Raw genomic sequence first — 22,008 nt, 5'->3', positions numbered from 1 at the left:
TGTAGTAGCAATAGAAACCTGGAATGTTATGAGGCAGCTTTTACTATTTTAATATTTAATATTTTTAATATTTAGCCAAAATATTATCAAGGGGGACAGAACTGCTTGGACAGTGATGGAGAACTGCTTTACAAATTCTTGAGTGTACTCAAGTGTTTGAGGCAATAGTTTGCTAAGAGACTCAAACAGCCCCTCTCTGACCAGATATGTCTGTTGTCCATCCACCTCTTCTTTTTTGATATATGGGTTCTGGTACTATTTGGTTGAATGTTATTCTCTTCTCTGCTTGCCAATATCTGCCAATACATGCCTGACATTAAGCTCCTTCAGGCATTAAAAAAAAAGGAGTTTGCTTTTATCCCAAAGCATTGATGAAAGGTGGCTGCGTTTCAGCTGTTGGAAATATTAATGAATGGCTTACACTCAGCTGAATATAGACTGTGGTATAGACTGCTCACAGCTGCTTCACTCTTCTCTTTTTGGGGCAGGCTTCTTTACCCATAGGAGTTTTCTATGTCATTCCATTTTTCTATTTTTTTTCCCTGAGGACTTCCCTGTTTTCTTTTCCATGCTACCTACCTGATGTCTCACAAGTTTTTTCTTGAGCCAGAGAAGGCTGGGTCTGTTCACTTGAGGTGCCATTGCAGAGTCTGCTGGTGAGAATGCTCAGAGGCCATTCAGAGGAGGGTTGAGGTTGGAAGGGATGGAAGGGACCTCTGGAGCTCAGCTGCTCCAGCCCCTGCTCAAGCAGGGTCACCTGGAGATGGGTGCTCAGGGCCAGGTGTGAACAGCTCCATCTCTGGAGGCTCCACAGCCTCCTTGAGCAGCCTGTTCCAGCTCTCAGTGACCCTCACAGAAGTGTAGCTTTCCTCAAGATCTGCAAGACTCACAGAGCTGTAAGCCCACCACGTGAGTCTCCTGGATGTGCCAGCCATGCCATTTTACTGTTGCCAAGTGCTGTGTCTGCTCACACAGTGATGTGGCTCAGCCCAAGAATTGGTCTCCATTTGACTACTTTGTCTTTAGCAATCAAATAAATTTTGTTTTATCTCAGTGACTGAAATATAGGGCTAGGGTCTTAGAGGTCTCTTTGTTGTTCTGTCAAAAGATGTCCTGTATCTATGCTGAATAGCTGTTTTTTCATAGATGCACCTGAAACACAGCTTGACTGCATGAATCATGCTGATGTGTAGAATTTAATTGCATTGTTTTACTTTAATCTTCTTCAAAGAGCCAAGAGCTTTTGAGTGTTATATTTAGAAATACTTGTAAAATCACTTTGCATACATTGCAGCAACATCTAAAAAAAAAATAACACCTTACCACCTTCTCGTGTTTTTTGTGTAATTCAGTTCATTAAGATGTTTGATGTTGATTTCACTTTGCCCACAACAGATTTTAGCTGAGCTTGGCAAGGCCTCATTAGGAGATTTGTCATTGAAGTCTTGAGACTAATCAGGGGCTTTCGGTGTGTGACGCTGTTCAAGGGGAGCTTTCAGTGTTTTGTGTGTAAAAGACAACACATTTAGTGTTTCATTTATCCTTTTGAGATCCATTTATCACTTACAGAGAGAGAAAGAAAAGCCTGAGTAGAATAAAGCCTATTCTAGTAAATTCTAAATTATAAGGATTGCACCTTAAAGTCTTCCCTTTTGTCTGCAGTCAGCAGATCTTAGCTGTCAGGTATTAAAAGATGAGTTAATATGGTATTTTATTATCTTTTCTTGTCTTGCCTCCATGTTGTACATGTACATTATAAAGGTTCTTGCAGTTCCAGTATCACCAGCAGAAGAACAACATGGTAAATATTTATGTGATGTGCTATTTCCACAGACTTTTAGAGGTCTGTTGAGTTGAGAAGATGTTTGAATTTAGAAAGGAGAGGGTAAAGATCTTATGGGATTATTCCAGTCCTTTGGAAGAAGTGGGAAGTGCTGATTTAGCAACAGGAGTTGTGCTTTTGGCCATGTTGTGAGGCCTGTTTGTAGATTTTTAGTTTGAGTCCTCATGGTTTCATTTGATGTGCTGGAGTGGGGCTGTATCTCTGGGAAGGTGGATGGCATGAAAATTTGAAGTAAATACTGTGTGCATGTACCTGCATTGACCTGCATGGGACACCTCCCTGTTCAAGCTTTGCCTTGTCTCCTATAAGATCATCTCATGGAGAGAGTTAGCATTTCCTGCTCTCAGCACAGAAAAGTCCTCCAACTCAGGGCTGCCCTTTCTGCATCCAAGGGAAGCCTGCTTGGATTTGTAGGTGTTCTGCCCAAAGAGTTGGGAGAGGGAGACTGTAAACATTTATTCCATCGTTTTCTTAGCCAAAATATCAGCTATTAAACATTTTATTGTTGTCTGATTCCACATTTTGGACCTCCATTCCCACTATGTTGAACAGCCTCATAATTCAGGAGTGCTGCAGCATCTGTAAGGGTCACCAGTAAGGTCTCTTCTCTTTCCTAGTCTGAGCAACACCAACTCCCTCAGCCTTTCTGCACAGCAGAAGCCTTCCAGCCCCCTGATGATTTCTGTGGCCCTCCTCTGAACTGGCTCTCAGTCTCTCTTGTACTGGGACCCCAGAACTGGATGCATCATTCCAGGTGGGGCCTCCCCAGAGCAGAGTAGGAGGGAAGAATCACTTCTCCCCACTGCTGCCATGCTGCTGTGGGTGCAGCCCAGGATCTGGGTGACTTTCCAGGCCATGAGCTCACATGGCTGGCCTATGGAGATTCTTTTCACCTGCCAGCACACCCACATCCTCATCAGGGCTGCTTTCAATCCCATCATACCCAGCCTCTATCAATACCAATGCCCTGACCCAGGTGCAGCATCTTGCACTTGGCCTTGTTGAACCTCATGAGGTTCCTGAAGTTCAACATCTTGATGTTTTCTGCAGCATCCACAGATGTGCATGGGTTTCAATAAATATGTCTGCATCCTTGGATTCAACCTTCACTTGGACATTTTAGTCAGCAGCTCTAGTATTTGAATTATTTTTCTACTGTCCATTTCTGTAAAAGTGGATGGAAATGTGGAAGTTTCACCCTCATGCTGCTGATACACTCTTGTAGTGTCCTGTTTACTCAGTGTGGCACCAGTTTGGCTCCAGCACCTGAGTATGCATAATGAACTTTTGAACCTGCAGTATTGCCTGTGGGACTGATAGTGTTCTAAATAAGTGAGCATTTGGGGTTTGCCTGGACATGATGTAATGACATAATTGCAGAACCATTTGGCTTTTAACCACCGATACAGCGCTTTTTTTTTCCTTTTTTTTCTTTTTTTTTTTTTCTTATGTATTCTATTTAGCTTAGCAAAATAAAAAGATATTCATCTTCAGTCTCTGCTACTCCATCAAATAGTAGAAGAATCATTAGTTGATGGGCTGATACAAAGCTCCCTTGAAACTTGGTTTGCAGGAATGCCAGTGTTATTTTTAACTGTCTCCAGCAGGAGGCTTTTTGTCTGGAAGGAGTCCAGAGGTGTACATGGTAGCCTCTGTTCAAATTCACATCTGTTACAGTGCTGATTTTTGTGCACAGCATGGGTGGGTACAGTTGTAGCAGTGGCTGAGTGCTCACCTCTGCTGTTTGGTAGATGGGAAATCCTGTCCCTTGACCTCAGCTGGATGCCAGGTGCCCACCAAAGCAGCTCTGTCACTCCACTCCCCAGCAGGACAGGGGAGAGAAAACACAATGAATCCAGATAAGGACAGGGAGAGATCACTCAGTTACTGCCATAGGCAAAACAGGCTCAACTTGGGGAAATGACATATATTTATGGCAAATCAAATCAAAATGCATATTGTTTTCACAAATCTGTTACATATGTAAGGTTTTAAAGCAGATATTTCATTTTAAAATTTATTTGGGTATCTTCTATGTGTGCATGAATGTACTGAAATTCACATGCTGGTTTAGAAAGGTGTGGTAATTTTCATTGGTCATGTTTAAAAAATTAATTTTAGGTGCTTCTGCTATGAACAGAGCCATACAACTCTATTAAATTGTGGTAAAAGTGATGGTTGATTTTGACTGCCTGCATTTAGGCATTTAATGGTTTCATAATACACTACATCAGAGTTACACATATTTGTAATAAAAAATACAAACACTTAGAAATTTAAAATTTAGATCCTTAAATTACTAGAAAACAGAAACACTCCATGGTGAAGGGAGCATAATCACCTGCAAGGTACAGGTTTAATATGAGTCTGAATAATCAATTTCCAAATAATAGCAAGTAGGAAGCTATTTAAAATCTCAATCACAGATCATGGAAAGGACATGCTGGGAATTTCAAGAGGTTCTTGCATAGCAGTAGCTGTTGATATTGCTATATTGGAGAAGATAGGAGAATATTATTTTTTCCTTTTATTTTTTGGGCATCCACAGGTCATAAACATTGACGGAACAATGAGGAAAACCCTCCTAGAAGACAAACTTCCACATATATTTGGGTTCACCCTGCTGGGGGACTACATCTACTGGACTGACTGGCAGAGACGAAGCATTGAAAGAGTTCACAAGGTTAAGGCCAGCAGAGACATCATTATTGATCAGCTGCCAGATTTAATGGGCCTTAAGGCAACGAGCGTCACCAAAGTGTTTGGTAAGCATGGGCACCATAGCATGGCTCTGTAGGAGTCCTTATATGGCCTTGCTTTCATCAAGCAGATGTTGATCACTTGTAATGAAAATAACTGTGGTCTGGGTGGGTTTGAAAGGAAAATGGCACCTATTGTTTCTAAAGTTGGGAAAACACAGTGTTGCAAAAGAAGTTGCTTCCAGTTTTTAGTGATGTAAATCTTCCACAGCATTCGCTACACTCTTTGAATTTTTATGAAGATTTTATTCCTCTATGCTACAGGAATCATTATTCTCACATAAATGCTCTATTTCCTGCTGCTCTTCCCTTCCAGAGCAAAGTGCCTGATGTTCAGTTAGCAGAATGCTTTCTCAACTATTGGATGGTATAGAAATGGTCACTCAGCATTACAGCGTTGCCCCAAAGCATGTGGCACTTATAAATTAACTCTTAACACCTCAGTTGTACCTACATTTTAACAACTCAAACTTGCCCTTAGCAAAGTATCTGCAGCTGGGTGTCCATGTCCTTCCATTTTATCTCTGGAAGGTGCAGCCAGTGTTTTAGGTCCTCTGCTGGCACTGTGCAGCAAGAGTGTCACAGGATCTCCTGGCTTCAGGGCTCCTCAGATTTTCCAACTACCTGGAACACTGGAATTTGGGCATAGCAATAAACATTCATTAGTCAGCTGTTAAAACTACTGAGCAGAGTCACAATGGAGTAATGGCATCAGTCTGAAATGTGTATGCCCTAAAAAAGGGAAAATGAAAAGAACTGTGGTTGAGACTGATCTTTGAGAATTTTTTTGTGTGTGTGGTAGCATTCTTAAAATAGCTAAATCCTTGGTCCCAGCTGATGGAGAGGGGCACTCATTTATGCATTGGTGCTTACTTTCCCCTACATATTTCATCCCCATCACATGAAAAAATATGTGTGAGATTGTGGTGATCTTGTTGGAACTTCTTCTGCTAATGAATTTTCTCAGTTTTAAATTAAACAGGTGGGAAAGAACTGTGATTTTCCAGCTCTTTTCTCACCCTTTTGTATCGCTGAACATTTGTAAAAGCTGGTGGTTTCAAAGAGATACAAAGACCGAGTATTTGGTGAAAAGTAGCTAATTAATTATCTGTCTTCAGTGAAAGAATTTAATCTTTGGGGAGACAAGAAAGATTGGTTCGTAGATGTATTGTACAATAGGAGGGATGGGTCTAGCTTTGTAGTCCTGGGTAGACAGAAAGAATCCACTTGGAGTCTTTTGGGGTTTTTTTTGTGGGTATTTTTTTTTTGTTTGTTTTGTTTTTGTTTTTAGGTTGTTTTTTTTTTTTTTAGAATTCCCTACTGACAACCCATAGTGTTAATTTATTCTGGAAAATTATACTGTGTTTTTGCTCAACCTCCTGTTCTCCTTTTACCTTCACAATGCACTAATATGTGTTTTGTTTTAGTTGTTTTTTTCTTGTTTTTTGTTTTTTAAGGGACTAATTCAATGGACTAATATCTGTTCTGGTTTGTTGTTTTGTTTATTTATTTTTTAAAGGAACTAATTCATGCGCAGAGAACAATGGAGGCTGCAGCCATCTGTGTTTCTTTACACCCCAGGAGGCCAGGTGTGCCTGTCCCATTGGCCTTGAGCTCTTGAGTGACATGAAGACTTGCATCATTCCTGAAGCCTTCTTAGTTTTCACAAGCAGAGCAGCAATTCATAGGATTTCCCTTGAAACCAATAATAATGATGTTGCTATTCCTCTTACTGGAGTCAAGGAAGCATCTGCTCTGGATTTTGATGTCTCTGATAACAGAATCTATTGGACTGATGTTAGTTTGAAGGTATTACTGACATGTGAATTCCTTGAATATAAAACCACAGAGCAATTACTTTGATCTAACAAAGGTCTCAGTTACATGATCTGTCCTGCAGTTGCCAGTGTTGTCATTGAATTGCATCCAAGGAGACCCTTGGAGATGAAGATAGTTGCATTGCTGAATGCACAGTAGGGTGACAGACATCTTCTGCTTCAAATAGAAATCCTGAGTGGTTTCTGCTTGTACCCAGTGCCTAAATCTTGGATGCTGGATGTGTTACACTCATATATGAAAAGCTGATTTTATGTCAGAGAGTAGAGTAATTTAAATTGAGCTCAGCAGCCCCCTGAGTTTTCTATCCTCTTCCAGCTTTGACTTGAAAGACAATTGTACTCAGTATTAACATTTGACCAGTGAACTTTGGATTGTTTGCTGTTAGTCTGTGGCTCCAGCTTGGCACAGAAAAAAACCAGGGAACTTGTCTGCTCTCCTCCACACTGTGTTAAGGGCCCACCTGCCCCCAGTTGTATCTCAGTGTGTTCCCCAGAACACATTTCCTGTGATGTTTGGTACACATCCAGGTACGTGCTAAAGTGAGGGTTGTGCTCCTCATCAGTGTTGCTTGGCCTTTTGAAGTGAACTAAGTATATGGTAGAAAGTGACAGATTCACTTCACACACAGGAACTAAATTATTCTATGTAGACTCTTAATAGGTTTTCCAAGAGCAATCAAAGTTTCCTTGCCTGTGTGCCCAAGCCATTACATGGCACAGCTCACTTTTGGAGCCTGCAGGGCTCAGGCAGTTTCCATAGCCTGTCTGTGAAGGCTAATGAGGGCTGTGCCTCAGTGTTAACAGTGCTGCTTGTGGTGTGGATACCAGTCCTTCAGGGAGAGTGCCAGTGTAATAAATTAGTGTAGTGTAGACACAGTTACTAAATAAATCTCACACAGGCACGTGGAGAGCAGGAGTTATGGACATCTTAACCATTTGTACTGGAAAGCACATTACTTGAGCTGCATCAGTGAGTAGGTCTCAGTCTCTGTGCAGAACTGGAGAAACATTTTACTTATTTGTTGCCTCCTGAATTTTCCAGCATACTGTATTTTCATATACATACCAGGTATCTTCCAGCACCTCTGGGTTCTCATTCCCCTTGTCCCCCACATCTAGCTACTTAGGAACAGGTATGGTAACTTCAGAGGTCACAGTCATATCCCTTCCCTTTGGTGACCACCTGCCACCCTGATCTCCACCTGCCTCTGGTTATAGGAGGATTCATTTCCAAAATCTACACTACATGATTTCAGGGTTTGACATTTACCTTTAAAAGTATGAAATGTCTCTGACCCTAACACATTCATGCATCAAATTATTAAGAAATCAGCTGAAATATTGGCAGACATGTAGTGTGATTGTTCAGTGTTGATAAGCAAGGGTGGGTATTTGATCCTGGAAGTTACTGTTTACCTGGGGTTGCATCAGTGCTGTTAGGAGTGACTTATTTATATGTGTGCAGTCCTTGCCCTATGAATTATTTTGATGAGTTTGCATTTGGGGTCAGTAAGCATGCTCCAGGTGGCTGATTATGAGAAAAAAATTAGTTTAGATGCTACTGAGATGTGTTTCTGAGACTTAAACCATTACAATGAGTTAAATAATTTTTAAAACCAGCTTCTTTTGTGCAAAGAAGAGAGGGGAAGGAAGACTCTGTAGCTACATACTGCTTTCTGAAAATCATATCCTCTTCAGATATCTTGGTCTGGCCATCAGAAACCATTAGCTTTCTGAAAATTCAGGTGTTTTTCTCCTGAGAATTTCTATGCCTTTTTTGACAACAGACATTAGTTATTTAAAAAGAACAATCACTGGGGGTTTTTTTGTACTAATTTCTTTTTGTGCATCAAACTTCATGATAATTATTCCTTTTTATTTCACTGGGGTATCCACAAGCACTGTAATATTTTTACACCATTGTTTTCCAGACCATAAGCCGAGCTTTCATGAATGGGAGCTCTGTTGAACATGTGATTGAGTTTGGACTGGATTATCCTGAGGGAATGGCTGTAGACTGGATGGGGAAGAACCTCTACTGGGCAGATACTGGCACCAATCGCATTGAAGTCGCCCGCCTGGATGGACAGTACAGGCAGGTCCTCGTGTGGAAGGACCTGGACAACCCAAGGTCTCTGGCTCTTGATCCCACCAAAGGGTAAGGATCTCTTGCTGTTCAAACCTTTCTGTGGGTGTTCTTGTATAACAAGTTATTTGGCACAGCTCTGTTTCTTCAGAGTCTTTGTTAAAGGCAATAAAACTTCCACAATCCTATAGGTTGCAATGAAAAATTAATAATTGTCAAAAATACTATTCTGTATTTGTGTAAATAGGCGTATTGTGATGCTGCATTTTTTTTTTTTTTTTCAAGTGCTGCAAGAAGCCTAAAGGCAAAGCATGCAGCTATACCTGGCTGATGTCCTGTTTTTGTTGCATTCTCATTGCAGGTATATGTACTGGACTGAGTGGGGAGGTAAACCCAGGATTGTTCGAGCCTACATGGATGGCACAAACAGCATCACTTTGGTGGACAAAGTGGGGCGTGCCAATGACCTCACTATTGATTATGTGGACCAAAGGCTCTACTGGACTGACTTAGACACAAGCATGATTGAGTCATCAAATATGCTGGGTAATCTAATATTACATTACACCAGCCAGTACAGAAATATGCACTGGCCATAGTAAAGTAATTGAATAATATAAAATTGGAACAATATAACTGATAGTAAATCTGTGTGTATATTTTCTTACAAAAGGAAATGGAGAGTTAAGTGTTTGAGAAAATGTAAAAAGCCTGTGTAAATTAATAACTGTGTGAAGTTTTATGGTGGTGGTGAGATAAGATGTCATTTCTCTCTATTGGTGTGAAACTGTCTGTGTTATAGCAAAGCAGAGATGGCCTCCGAGTTCTCAAAGTGAGGACAACTTATAGGTTCATTGTAAATCATCCCTGACATTTTAGCCTGGACACTAATATTCAGTTGAAGTACTATCTCTTATTTCTGACTTCAGATCAGTTATATTAGTTCTAAACCAAAATACTTCTTGCATTTCGTGGAGGCTGAAAGGTTGTGCAGCTGCTTCTGCAGTGTATGTTTCAGATACAACTTCTAGAATTTCATTTATACATATGAGGGGTGTGCTCTGATTGACAATATACATAATTTTATGCAATTAGTGGGTTTTTTGGTTGTTTTTAATTTTGTGAAAATATATTTTAGAGAGGTTTTTTTTAAGGTGTTATTCTGTGTTCATATCTTGAGAATTCTGAGATTCTGAAGTCACTCCATTGTAGAAGGCCACCAGGGTGGTCAGGCTCTATTTGCCCTTAGTGAAGCCATGCTGGCTGTGTCAGATCATCCCTTTGTCTTGCACATGCTTGGCATTGCCTCCATGAGGATCTGTTCCATGATCTTCCCAGCCTCAGAGGTGTGGCTCACAGGTCTGTAGTTCCTTGGGTCCCCCTTTAAAAATAGGAGTGATGTTACTATTTTTCCTGTCACTGTCAGTTTTATGGCTTTTCAAATCCAATGGACAGTGGCTTGCCAGCCTCCTCAGCCAGTTGTCCCAGGAGCCTGGGATGCCTCCCATCAGGCCCCATGGACTTGTGTCCATTCACTTTTATGTTATACAATGTTTTTGGAGACAGCAGATTATAAAGACTCAGGTAGACTTGTAACAAATGGGCACATCAGTTAAGGGATGAGCAAAGCACTCTGCAGTGGATGAGTGAATCCTGCTCCAGCTGAATGTTGGACATTATAAACAGCAGGGGAAAAAATCACACTTTTGGGAGCTATTCTTGCATCTACTATGGAAATTCAATTATACAGCTTATCTGCCTCCTTCAAAAGAGTCTTTCTCCTGAATTCATCACTATGGATCAGAATTGCTCTAGGAAGTACCTGAGATACTGTATGGGATATCTGTACCCCTAACTTGGGGAATTTAGATGCCTAAAAGTTACATGGGAAGGTTGCATCTATATTTAGGTCAGGTGGCTTATAAGGAAGTGATATCATTTTCTGGTTTTTGGTTATGTTATTCTTTCTCAAGTCTTGGTGAAATGGGAGGTAGGACAGAGTAAGAAAAGTGAGATGTTCTGTAGACTCTAGCATTGGATGTTTGAGACAGGAGGAGATGGTGCTGCATCTTCATTTGGTGGCAGAAATTCAATGAGGTTTATGCTTGAAAATGTTCAGGAGGGTGGTTTGCAGTAAGACTTTATTTCCTTCAGTAATGCATCTCTGTCAGAGACCATGCTCTAGAAAGTGTTAAATCTGTTGTAAATGTTGCTAACTGAGTGTGGGAGTATGGAGATTTCTGCCAAACAAATAGTTTCCTAATCTCCTGGGACAGCTGTATGTTAAATTGCACTGCAAAAGATTTGTTTCTTGAGAAAAGCACCGTAATTTCTCATAGCAGTTTCTCTGTGAATCTCAAATTTGTTGTTGCTTTCATGCATATTAATGGCCTTTTATTGGCCTAAATAATTACTGGAACTGATAGCAGTCTTGGATATGTTTTTCAATGTCTATTTGGGTTGATGAGACATATGAAGTAGTATTTATTTAGGTTACAACACACAGGCATCATTTCAAATTGCTCTGTAGGCAAAAGGGTAACAAGGTAGAGCTTTTGAATGCGACTGTTACCTCTTGAGCAGGTACGACTTAATGAAGAATCCCATGATGTTGATTTGGAAAATGAGGTTTTATTTTAAAAAAAGAAGAAAAATATTTTTCTGCATGCCAGTCACACTCTTCATTTTATGCCATTTTATGACTTGTCCTTTAGTTGGTATCCTTGTTTTTGCAGGACAAGAGCGAGAAATCATAGCAGATGATCTACCTCATCCATTTGGATTAACCCAGTACAGTGACTACATCTACTGGACAGACTGGAATCTTCACAGCATAGAAAGAGCAGACAAGACCAGTGGGAAGAACAGGACACTTATTCAGGGCCATCTGGATTTTGTGATGGATATATTGGTCTTCCACTCTTCTCGTCAGGACGGCTTGAATGACTGTGTGCAGAATAATGGCCATTGTGGTCACTTGTGCCTTGCCATCCCAAATGGATTTAGGTGTGGCTGTGCTGCTCATTACACCTTGGATCCCAACAGCAGGAACTGTAGTTGTAAGCCTCTTTATTTGCTTCTGTTTTCTTCAGTGCTTGTGGCTCCCAGGCGCAAAAGGAAATGGGTCCCAAGTGTGTTTCAAAGGTTCTGGCTTTAAAAGTGATCTTTGAATATGAGGACAGAGCATGGAATTTTATATCCATTTCTGTGACATGTACTAGGTGTGAAGATTTGTATTTCAAGTCTTAGAAATGACAACACTGTCAAGTCTGGTCTTTCTTGTTTTACCACAAGTGCTTTCTAGGTGATTCAGCTGTGTGAGTGAAGCTTTCCCACTCCTTACCTAAGTGGTAGGTGGGTGGAAAAGAAATTACCAACAAAAAATGTTGCTTTCTCTTACATTCTTGATAAAGTCAGCTAAAATAATGCTTATTAAATACTCTTAACTCCTAAGTAGTCTGCCCAACTTTTAGATGCACTTAAAATAGATATATATTTTTTTCTCCCTAAATGTGATGAGCCTGCCAGTCAACTGGTTGTACAATAGGAACATAATTTTCTGGTGAAAATGGGACATGTATAGAAAATGTTTACGTAGTAGCATATGAGGCAATTTTAACTGAATGAAAGGCAGGTCCTGCAGATTTAACCTGATCTTCTTCTACAACTATAGAAAGAAATGTTTCAACTTTATAGCAAAAATCTCCAGTTATGAGTTATTTCATTTTCATTGTGAATATTAGTGTCTCTTTGTGACTTTGTTCTAAACATTCTCTTTCTTCTTTGGGGATATATTTTTGGTAATTGTAGTTTCTCATGCATTCTCTTTTGGCTTGTTTCAGCCCCTGCCAGTTTCCTGCTATTTAGCCAGAAATCTGCCATCAGCAGGATGATACCTGATGATCAGCAAAGCCCAGATATCATCCTGCCTATGCATGGTCTGAGGAACGTCAAAGCTATTGACTATGATCCCTTAGATAAACTGATCTACTGGGTGGATGGGCGCCAGAATATTATAAAAAGAGCCAAAGATGATGGCACCCAGGTAAGTGTACATCCTGTATATAGTTTTGTCAGTCTTTTTGTGTACTTTTCCTTTATGTTTGACCTTCCTCTTTATCTGCCACACCCGGGTAAACCATGCTTTCTGCTCTTCATTCAGTCATCAGTATAAAGGTTAGAAATCATTGCCCACGTGTTTTCTTGCAGCCTTTCACTGTAATGAGTACCCCCAACCAAAGCCAGAACCCGGAGAAGCAGCCTCACGACCTCAGCATTGACATATACAGCCACACCTTGTACTGGACGTGCGAGGCCAGCAATTCTGTCAACGTGCAGCGGCTGAGCGGCGAGTCCATCGGGATGGTGCTGCGAGGGGAGCACGACAGGCCCAGGGCCATCGTGGTGAACGCCGAGCGCGGGTGAGCCCTGCCGGCGCTGAGCCCGCTCTGCGCGCGGCAATCTTGTGCTGCATCTCTGCTTGTACCAAGACAAGTTTGTTCAGGGCCAGGGTGACTGCTTATCCATTCTGGGTTCTGAGGGTATCCAGCTTTCTCTTCCTTTGCCTTGCTTCCTTCTTAGATGTCAAAGAGGGTCCTTCACTGTCCTCTTAAATAAGTTAGATGACCTAATTCCAGTTTACTGTTAAATGGCTTGCTATGTGCTTGATAAATGTTGAATGACAATATTTCACAAGTGTGTGGATACAGCAGTACCCAGAGACTCTGTCTGGAGTGTTTGTAGGGCTGGTGTTTTATACCAGTGTGCTCTGCACTGTTCAAAAGCTGTTGTGGGGAGAAGAGGATTAGAGGAAAGATTCTAATCTTATTGGGACTAAGTCACTTGGATATAGTTTGTATTTGTAAAAGCTTATCTGCTTTCTCCATTAAAATGGGAGTTTGGGCTTGTTGATCTCTAAAACTCTCAACTTTTCTAGTCAGGTTTTCAAGTGATTTAACCCTAAATCCGTTTATAAATTAAAGGAGGAAAAATGAGGAAGACACTATGTTAAACACTGTGACCGTCTGGGAGAGCTGAATGAGTGATATTCAACAACTTCTTTCATGGTTACAGCAATTCCTTCCTCCATCTCTTCCTTGGCTGCATGTTGTGACTGCTGCCTTCCCTCCCTGTGCCATAAGGAAAGGCTGTGCAGCAATGCAGCCCATGCTGTTGGAGAGTTTGCCCATGCTACTCACCAGTGAAAAAAATAATGGACTTTTCCTTTAAAGAGGTCTCAGGTCATTGGGGGATGCACAAACCGTTTTTTCTGGATGCATGAGGAGGGCAGAAACTGCTTTTGTTTGCAACTGAACTGGCTTAGACAGATATAAAGAGTTCATGGAACTAAGATGTCAGGAAGATGCCATCCTCAGTTGTTCTTCCATAATCTTTTTTCAAGTTTGGTAGGAAATTTTACTTGCTGAGAAGGAAAGGTAACCTAGAAGGAGAGGAGGTGGTGGTTGATGTACTTTTTATCAGAAATAACTTTTGGACTTTGATTTGTGAGTGGGGACAGCTTTACCCCACTCACCCCAGGGTGAGTTGCAGAAGGTCTGTGCCAGTCTCTTACCCCAACTCTGTGCAGGAGCAGTGCTGTCCCTGTCTCTGTCCCTGCTGGCTCAGCGGTGCTGTCTCTGTTCTCAGGTACATGTACTTCACCAACATGCAGGAGAGAGCTCCCAAGATTGAGCGTGCAGCCCTGGATGGCACTGAGAGAGAAGTGCTTTTCACAACGGGCTTGATCCGACCCGTAGCGCTGGTGGTTGACAACAAACTTGGGAAGCTTTTCTGGGTGGATGCAGATCTGAAGCGCATCGAAAGCTGTGACCTGTCAGGTATGTGGTATGAAGTGAGGCATTTGCAGCACAGTGTTAGCATGTACAGGGCATCATTCCTTCTTTGATGCTGACCCTGGGGACTTTGATCTCCACCGTTGCCAGTTCTGTGTAGGCAGTCACAGACAGCAGTTGCTGGTGAGCTCCCATCTTTGATGTAATTAGAATAGACATGACTGTAGTGATTAACACCCTCCAAGACAGCCATTTGACTTTGGATATGTTCTGAAAGCGTTGTTAGTCATGGAACCTCAAATCACCTCCTGTGTGCCCCTTTTTTGTCTTAGTGGTTTGAAAACTTTGCATACTTTTCAATTTTTCTTTCTCTGGAACTTACAGCTTGGTACATCAAGGTAGCTTGAAAAAAAACAAACAGAAGAAAGGGCAATTTTTCTTTTTCCTAATCTAGGTGTTAAGACAGCTCATCTGAAATAGAATTGTTACAACACAGTGGAAGGATGCTGACTCATCACAGTGTTCCCACATTAGTAATATAAAGCATTGCTCTATGTACAAAGCAATAGCACTTTGTGGATCTTAGAGAGCCCAGTTCATCATTGACTTTTAAAAGCACTTGATAGTGCTGAAGAAGTGGAGGAATTATCCCTGGTGAGGGGTATAGAGCAGAGGGTGCAATGGCCCTACTTCTCATCTCATGATTTGTTCTCTCATCATCATCCATGTATCAAGAAGTGAAACTCATAAAGGAAGTTCAGAGAGAAGGGAATGAGTGTGAAGGAATAGAAGCTGGGCTGTTGCAGTGATTGGTACATGCCATAGAGGGTTGAATCTCCAATTTTGGTGAATCTTCTTGTCATGTAGTCACATCCTTCCCTTGTGTTCCAATGAAGCAATGAACTAAAACAGCAGGAAGTTGTTCACCTTTTTACAAGGATAGTTTGCTTTTGAGCACATAAATCTGACTCAAGGTCAGACTATTCCAAAGAGAGGATAAAAATACTGAAGCTGCAGATGGGAAGGTAAAACATCCCATATCTTTCATGAGTTACCAAGCTGAATAGGGAAGTATTGTCAAACTGCCTGAGCAACCATAAAATGTTCAGTCCAGGATAGGCATTAGAGAACCTACAAAAATTTGTAGGAGAAAAGGAGACAAGAGGAAGACAAGACTTTGACCTATGAAACAAACCACATTTGAGAAGAAAAGGTGACACACTGGGTATATTTTCTGTATAACACAAAATGCATCAGAGATACTGAGAAGGGCTTCTCCAGTGATAAAAGAAGTGCTCTAGGAAGACATTTAAAAGTAAAATGACAAGATGGCAAGGCTTTACGTTATGCAGGTATGCTGGAGTGGTATCCAAGAGAGATGGAAAAGGCACCAGGTAAAATTATATAGAAATCATACCCAGTCACAGCCAAAGAATCAAAGCTTTTAAGTAATATAAAAGCAGGGGGGAGCTACAGGATTAAAAGAAAACAATATTGATGAACTAGAGAGAGATGTATCTGTAGCCAGAAAACTGTGGTTATATTTGATCCAGTTAAGCTCATTGTAATTTGATTCACTGAGATGGCGATTTTTAATGAGCTAGCAGCTTATCTTTATTTTAAAATACTTTTCAGTCTTGCATCACAACCTCAGAAGAAATTTGAGAGCCAAAGTGATGTTGATTTTAATTACTTTCTCTAAATAGTATTTCCTGAGCAAAATACTTTAAAATGGGCATATGTTAGGAAAAGGTTTTTAGCATAAAATAAGGCTGCTGAATAAATGGGACCAAAATTGTGTATAGCATCCTTCATGGCAATTAAACTGGTTTAGACACCCCTATTTCATTGTAGACTTGTAGAGGTGACATGGTTTTGAAGGTTCCTGAAGTTTCTACTACACCCTGATTAAAACAGCATCCTGCTAAATCAGGGAATAGCCTCAGATGTCCAGTGCTTAACTTTCAGAGAGGGATGAAAGATCTTTAACCCCATATAATAGTTTTCTTTACAAGGTACTGGAATTTTTCAGTTGGAGTTAGACCAAAACTTGGTTTTAAACTCCTTCAGTTTAAAGCCATTCCCCCTTGTCCAATCACTATCTGTCCATATAAAAAGATGCTCTCTCTTTTTTATAAGCCACCTTTATGTATCATGAAAGGCTCCTTTAATGTGCCCCCTGAGCCTTCTCTTCTCCAGGCTGAGCAACCCCAGCTTTCTCAGGTTGTTCTCATAGGAGAGGTGCTCCAGCCCTCTGGTCATCTTCCTGGCCCTCCTCTGGAGCTGTTCCAACAAGTCCATGTGCAAAACTAATAGAACCTGTTAATGTTACATTCTCATGCTTGGCTGGGCTCTGGATAATTTATGTAGCAAATTAGTTGAATCTAGTTCTCATAGCATTTTTATTATGTGGACTCTGTAATCTCATTTTGTGTAGAGACTAAAAGCTTACATTTTTTATATCAAGCAGACATAAGGTCATAGTTCCAAAATTAATTATGAGAGCACAGGTAGCACCAAGTTAGGATTTTGTTTTAGATTTTCATTTTTTTAATCAAATATATCCAATTACATGGACATACACAGGGTCAGAATGGTTTCAGTGAATTAACAGAATAATTTGGAATATCTTCACCCTAGAAAAGAATAATAAAAGTAATAATTGAATATATAATATATAATGAATATATAATATAATAACAATAAGTGTAGGGCAGTACACAGTAGAAGAATGCAAGTAATTAAAGTGACAACTGATAATTAATGCATTTTTACTTGACCTCTTTTTTATTCATTGTCTTAAAGCAGATTTTTATACATTTTCATAAAGCAGAGAGAGCCTGAACATTTGACAATGTTCCTATTTGAGAGCATATGGAGTCACTCAAAGTTTGGGTTTTCTGGTGGGTTATGAAATAAGAAAAGTTGGGCTCTTTAAAGAGCTTTTCTTTTCTGATCATGTGTCTGTAGTTGTTGAATAGGCTGTGACCAGGTTTGATACTTACCTCTTGCTTTGCATGATGAGTGTGTTTTACTTGAGTAAAGGCAGTGAAACTAAATTGGTTGTATTTTGCTCTTGTTCATAGATTCCAGAAAAAATGTACTGCTCTGTGTGTAAAACTTTTGTCTCCTTTTGGAAGCACTCAGAGTTGCACATAGCAGATGTCAGGGTGAGGCTGAGCAGCCAGGCTGTGCAGGGATGAGCTGGGTTTCACGTGTTGTCTGCCTGCCCTCGGGACATGGCACCTGCTGCCATTTACCTGAGATGAGATGGACAAGCAGAGCTCTGATCTGCAGAGACAGATGAAGTCAATGCCCTTGTAGCTCACCTTCTCCAGGGTTTGGTTTGGTTTGGTTTTAGCCTGGATGTCACTTTGTGGTGTAAAACTACTTTTTGTTCTTGTTGGTCTCAGGTGCCAACCGCGTGACCCTGGAGGACTCCAACATTCTCCAGCCCATGGGGCTCACTGTGCTGGGGAATCACTTGTACTGGATTGATCGTCAGCAGCAGATGATTGAGAGAGTGGAGAAAGTGAATGGCTACAAAAGGACTAGAATTCAAGGCCGGATTGCTCACCTAACAGGCATTCATGCTGTGGAGGAGCTTGATATGGAGGAATTCTGTGAGTTTCAGTGTCTGATGTCTTGGCCATTGTATCTCAAAGTGGGCATAGGGCTGGATATTGTAATGATGTTGCCCATGGGCTTCAAACAAGCCGTGGAATGCTTTCAACTTTTCCAGCTGAGATTGCAGGAGAGAAGGAGAAACAAATTTCTCCTCCTTGTGGAGAGGAGTATTGCTGTGCAGCTAGAATGTGTGATATGATGGCACTGTGTTACCTGCTTTGTACAAGCTCACATGACACTGAATTCAGTCTAAAAGCTACTTAAAATTTTGGTTGTTAATTTTCTAAGTGCAGTAATAGATCTTGGAAAAACCTCTAACAAGAATCAAAAGCATTACACTTGCCTTCTCTATGGGTGCTTCAGATTCCAGTGCTAAGGAATGTCTGGTTTGACTTGGCACAGTGGATGATGTAAAAGCCTGCAGTGAGGGAGGCAAAATGAGGAGGAAGCTCCTACAATGAATTGTACTGTGGATGGGGAATTTTTCTCCCAACAGAGGTGTGGAGCATTTTAGGTGCTCACATCTGAAAGGGATCATGCATGCAGGATGTTCTTTTTCTGGACTAGTGGTCCGAATTACTGTGGTTTGGTGGAGAGGTGGAAACCTCTTCAAGTAGTCACTCCTCAAAGTGACAACCTGCAGCTCCTCCTGCTTAACAGGATTGTAAAAGAAAAAATCATCAAAAACAACAAAATCACAAACAACATGTGGGAAACAGGGATCTCTGTTGCCTGTGATGAGTTGTCTTATATAGGGAGGGTGCATTGGTGTATAAGGCTTTAATTTTCAGAATTCTTTCCACTTCACAACAAACACTGTGTCACATGCATTAGTGTCTATGATGGCTGGAAGTGTTTTTGAACTTGTGTATGTGGGTAAGTTGTTACAAATCAGATAACATAAGCATTTAGACTGTGGTAGATTCCATGGGGTAATCATGACCCAGAGGTTTGGTTTTTTTTTTTCTTTCAAAGTGCCTAGCTTTTTGTCTTCTGTGCCACTTCACACATTTCACGTGTATTGGTATATTTCAAAGGTGATACTGACTGAAGCAATTTTTTTTTTTTTTTTTTAATTCTCAACAGTGTTAAAAAAGAGGTTTGCTTTTACCCCATGTGCTTATTTAAGATGGGGGAAAGCAATTCTCTTTTGCAGCTGAAAAATTCTACGTAGGTGATTTCTGTAACAACAGGGGAGTAAATATAGATATGCACATGCAGGTGTATATGCATGCACTTCTGTGAACAACTCATGCCTCAAACACTGTATTAAACTAATAAATTTGTTAAAGGTAGAAGACAGTTTGCTGAGAAGCCTGGACAGTTGGAAAACAACTTTGTCAGTGAAATGATGTTTCCTATACGATTTTTTCCCTGTGGAAATTCCTGGTCCTGAGGAAAAAATGCACTATTCAGCAGCATCACAAATAACACAGGCTGTAGCCCCACAGATTGCTGCAGCAGATGCTCAGCTATCAGCCTGAGTAAGCAGGCAAGAGACTGAGTCCCTTCTGACTCTGTTGGGCTGGGGTCATCAGACAGTGACTTCCCATCTCTATGCCTGTTTCTTATCCATCTAATGTTCATTAAAAATCATCCTTTAAGGACCTCTCAGTGCTTCTGGATAGCTGATTGGGAACACAAATGTGTAGCTTCCTATCTTTAAAGAAAGATCAAAAAGTATTTGTGCCTATATTGCAGTTTTGTGAGCAACAGGGAAGTTGAGGCACTAGATAGTAAGAACTCCTTAAAGGAGAAATCCTGAGGGTTTTGGAGGTTGGCATTCTGCAGTAACATATATTATTTCTTGATGCCTGCCCTAGAAATACATGTGGGATATGTAGGTAAGATGTAAATGCAGCTTTCTCAAATCTGCCTTTTCAGTTCTCTTCACCTCAGCTCCCAATTTCTTTTTAGAAGTTCTTGAAAGGTGTCCATATGATAGAATCATAGAATGGTTTGAGTTGGAAGAGACCTTCTGAAGGTATTACAGTTCCAACCCTCTGGAATGGGCTGGGACATCTTTAACTTGATCAGGTTACTCTGTTACTATGACTGGGAGAAATTTAGTCCTTGTGAAGTAATAAATCAGCTTTCAAGCATTGAACTGAAAAATCCTGCATGTATCTTCCTAATAATTTGTAGTGAAATCTTGGTTATTCAGACAGAAGTGGTTTGTGAGTAGTTTTTGTTTTGCCCTATTGAGGAATAGTTATAATTTCTTTTGTGTTACATAATATTCTTTTTGTGTGTTTCACCAGCTGTGCATCCATGCTCCCGTGACAATGGTGGGTGCTCACACATCTGCATTGCCAAGGGGGATGGGACTCCCAGATGTTCATGCCCTGAGCACCTTGTGCTTCTACAGAACCTCTTAACATGTGGAGGTGAGTTATGTTTAACAGCACTGCTAATCAATTTGTATCAAAAATGTGGCAGCTGAGGTTGCATTCCAACCCAAAATGTAGATTTACACAGTTTTTCTGTATATGTTGTGCTGCATCCTGTGTTAAATTAGTCTTTGGTAGTTCTACCAGCTGTTTTCTGCTTGAGGTTTTGGGCACATCTTCTCATACTGAGCAGAATATTCTTCTTTGACCTTAAAATACTTGCATCTTCTACTGAGATTTTTATAAATTTATGATGTGACAGGTTTGTGCTTTAAACAAGTATTTATGAGATAATGTTGCATCAACCTGTGATGACCTAGCAACAGAAATTGTGCCTATGATTCCCACAGTATGAGACTCCAGTCCATGTAATTAATTTGGCCTTGTAATGTGAAACACTGTACTGGCTACTTATCAAATGTAGGCTCCACTGTGTTTCTTTTTAATTAAGGTAGCTCTCCTCTTTTCACATGGTAGATTTTCCTTTAGCCTTCCCTTTTACCATCTTAGTATTTTAAAAAACTCTTAGCGTTACACTGGCAGAGGGATTCAAAACAAAACATTGTTTCTTTTTTGGGAGGCATTATATCTTAAGTTGTTTAGCTCTGTTGGTCCTTTTGACTTCTTTTCATGTATTTATTCTGCTGTGGATTTCATTTTCTGGCTGAACTCTGAACTCCCATGGGACAGTCATTTCCATGATAAACTGTTTTCTTTCCCATGACCACAACACGTTATGTGGCTTTAGAGTAGTGGTGGTTACATGGGGAGGGCAGGGTGGATCAATCTAATTATACTTCTTGCTGTAGTATTGCACAACGTGGACAGTGAGAAAGTCTCACATTCCACTCCTTTGGATCCTCAGCTATAAATCTAAAAATTCAGAGGCCTCCATTGCAATGTCTTTTTTTTTTTTTTTTTTTTATTCTAATCTTTCACTAAGCCTGCAACAACTTTTTAACTTTTCTTGTCTGTCCTAGTGACAGCCACTACCCAGTGTTTCAAAATGGCTTAGTTGGCTGGAGAACATTTGTCCATGTTCTGGACATCTTGATGAATGTTTTTGTCAAGATTTTTAATGCAAGCTTGTGCTTGCCAAGTGCAACCATAGTGCAACATTCAATGTGCCTTTAAATGCAGAAGTAGTGTTGTGTCTGTTGAATTATCCAAGCAGCACACTTGTATAAAAATTTAACTCAAGAATTACCTTAATAGCTGTGTCTCACATCTTTATTTTACCTACACCTGTCAGGTCACTGGCTATGTAAGTCTCATATTGCTCCTCCAAATAATCATAAATGAGGAACTTTAAAAAACCATAATTTTTTTAAAACCCAAACACATTTTGTTTTTTATCCACATTTTATTTTTCAAGCTCTTGATTATACTTTTGTTTCATTCTTGAACTTTTTCTCCCTAATAAAGGAGGGACAGCAGCACTTTAAAAACTCTTTGCATGTAATTCTAGAATTTTTAGCACCACCATCAGGAGAAAAAATACTCATACAGCTAAGAAACTTTCCTTATGCTAGGTTCTTTGTGAAATCCATTCCTGAGCCTGAATCTTAGGAAAAGCCCACTGAGCTTCCAGAGGAGTGTTACTATCCAGGGCCAGAGCAAACCTGTAGGTTGATCATACTGTTGTTAAAGGCAGGGTATGATGTGGTTCTCCC

At 40.5% G+C, this 22,008-nt stretch overlaps 1 protein-coding gene across 1 annotated transcript in view; it reads left to right on the top strand.

Moving 5' to 3' along the window:
• LRP5 (LDL receptor related protein 5) overlaps positions 1–22,008 on the top strand; it is a 126,026-nt gene that overhangs the window by 93,787 nt on the left and 10,231 nt on the right. Inside the window, exons 8-17 of the mRNA XM_079308291.1 lie at positions 4,392–4,608; positions 6,122–6,411; positions 8,372–8,598; positions 8,888–9,072; positions 11,262–11,585; positions 12,369–12,571; positions 12,736–12,947; positions 14,173–14,363; positions 17,732–17,941; positions 20,207–20,332. Of these exons, the coding sequence (XP_079164417.1) occupies positions 4,392–4,608; positions 6,122–6,411; positions 8,372–8,598; positions 8,888–9,072; positions 11,262–11,585; positions 12,369–12,571; positions 12,736–12,947; positions 14,173–14,363; positions 17,732–17,941; positions 20,207–20,332 (2,185 nt within the window). The remainder of the gene's footprint in view (positions 1–4,391; positions 4,609–6,121; positions 6,412–8,371; positions 8,599–8,887; positions 9,073–11,261; positions 11,586–12,368; positions 12,572–12,735; positions 12,948–14,172; positions 14,364–17,731; positions 17,942–20,206; positions 20,333–22,008) is intronic.

The sequence above is a fragment of the Erithacus rubecula genome (assembly GCF_903797595.1).
Source record: "Erithacus rubecula genome assembly, chromosome: 6".
In the NCBI taxonomy this organism is placed as follows: Eukaryota; Metazoa; Chordata; class Aves; order Passeriformes; family Muscicapidae; genus Erithacus; species Erithacus rubecula.
This window is presented reverse-complemented; position numbering and strand designations above follow the sequence as displayed.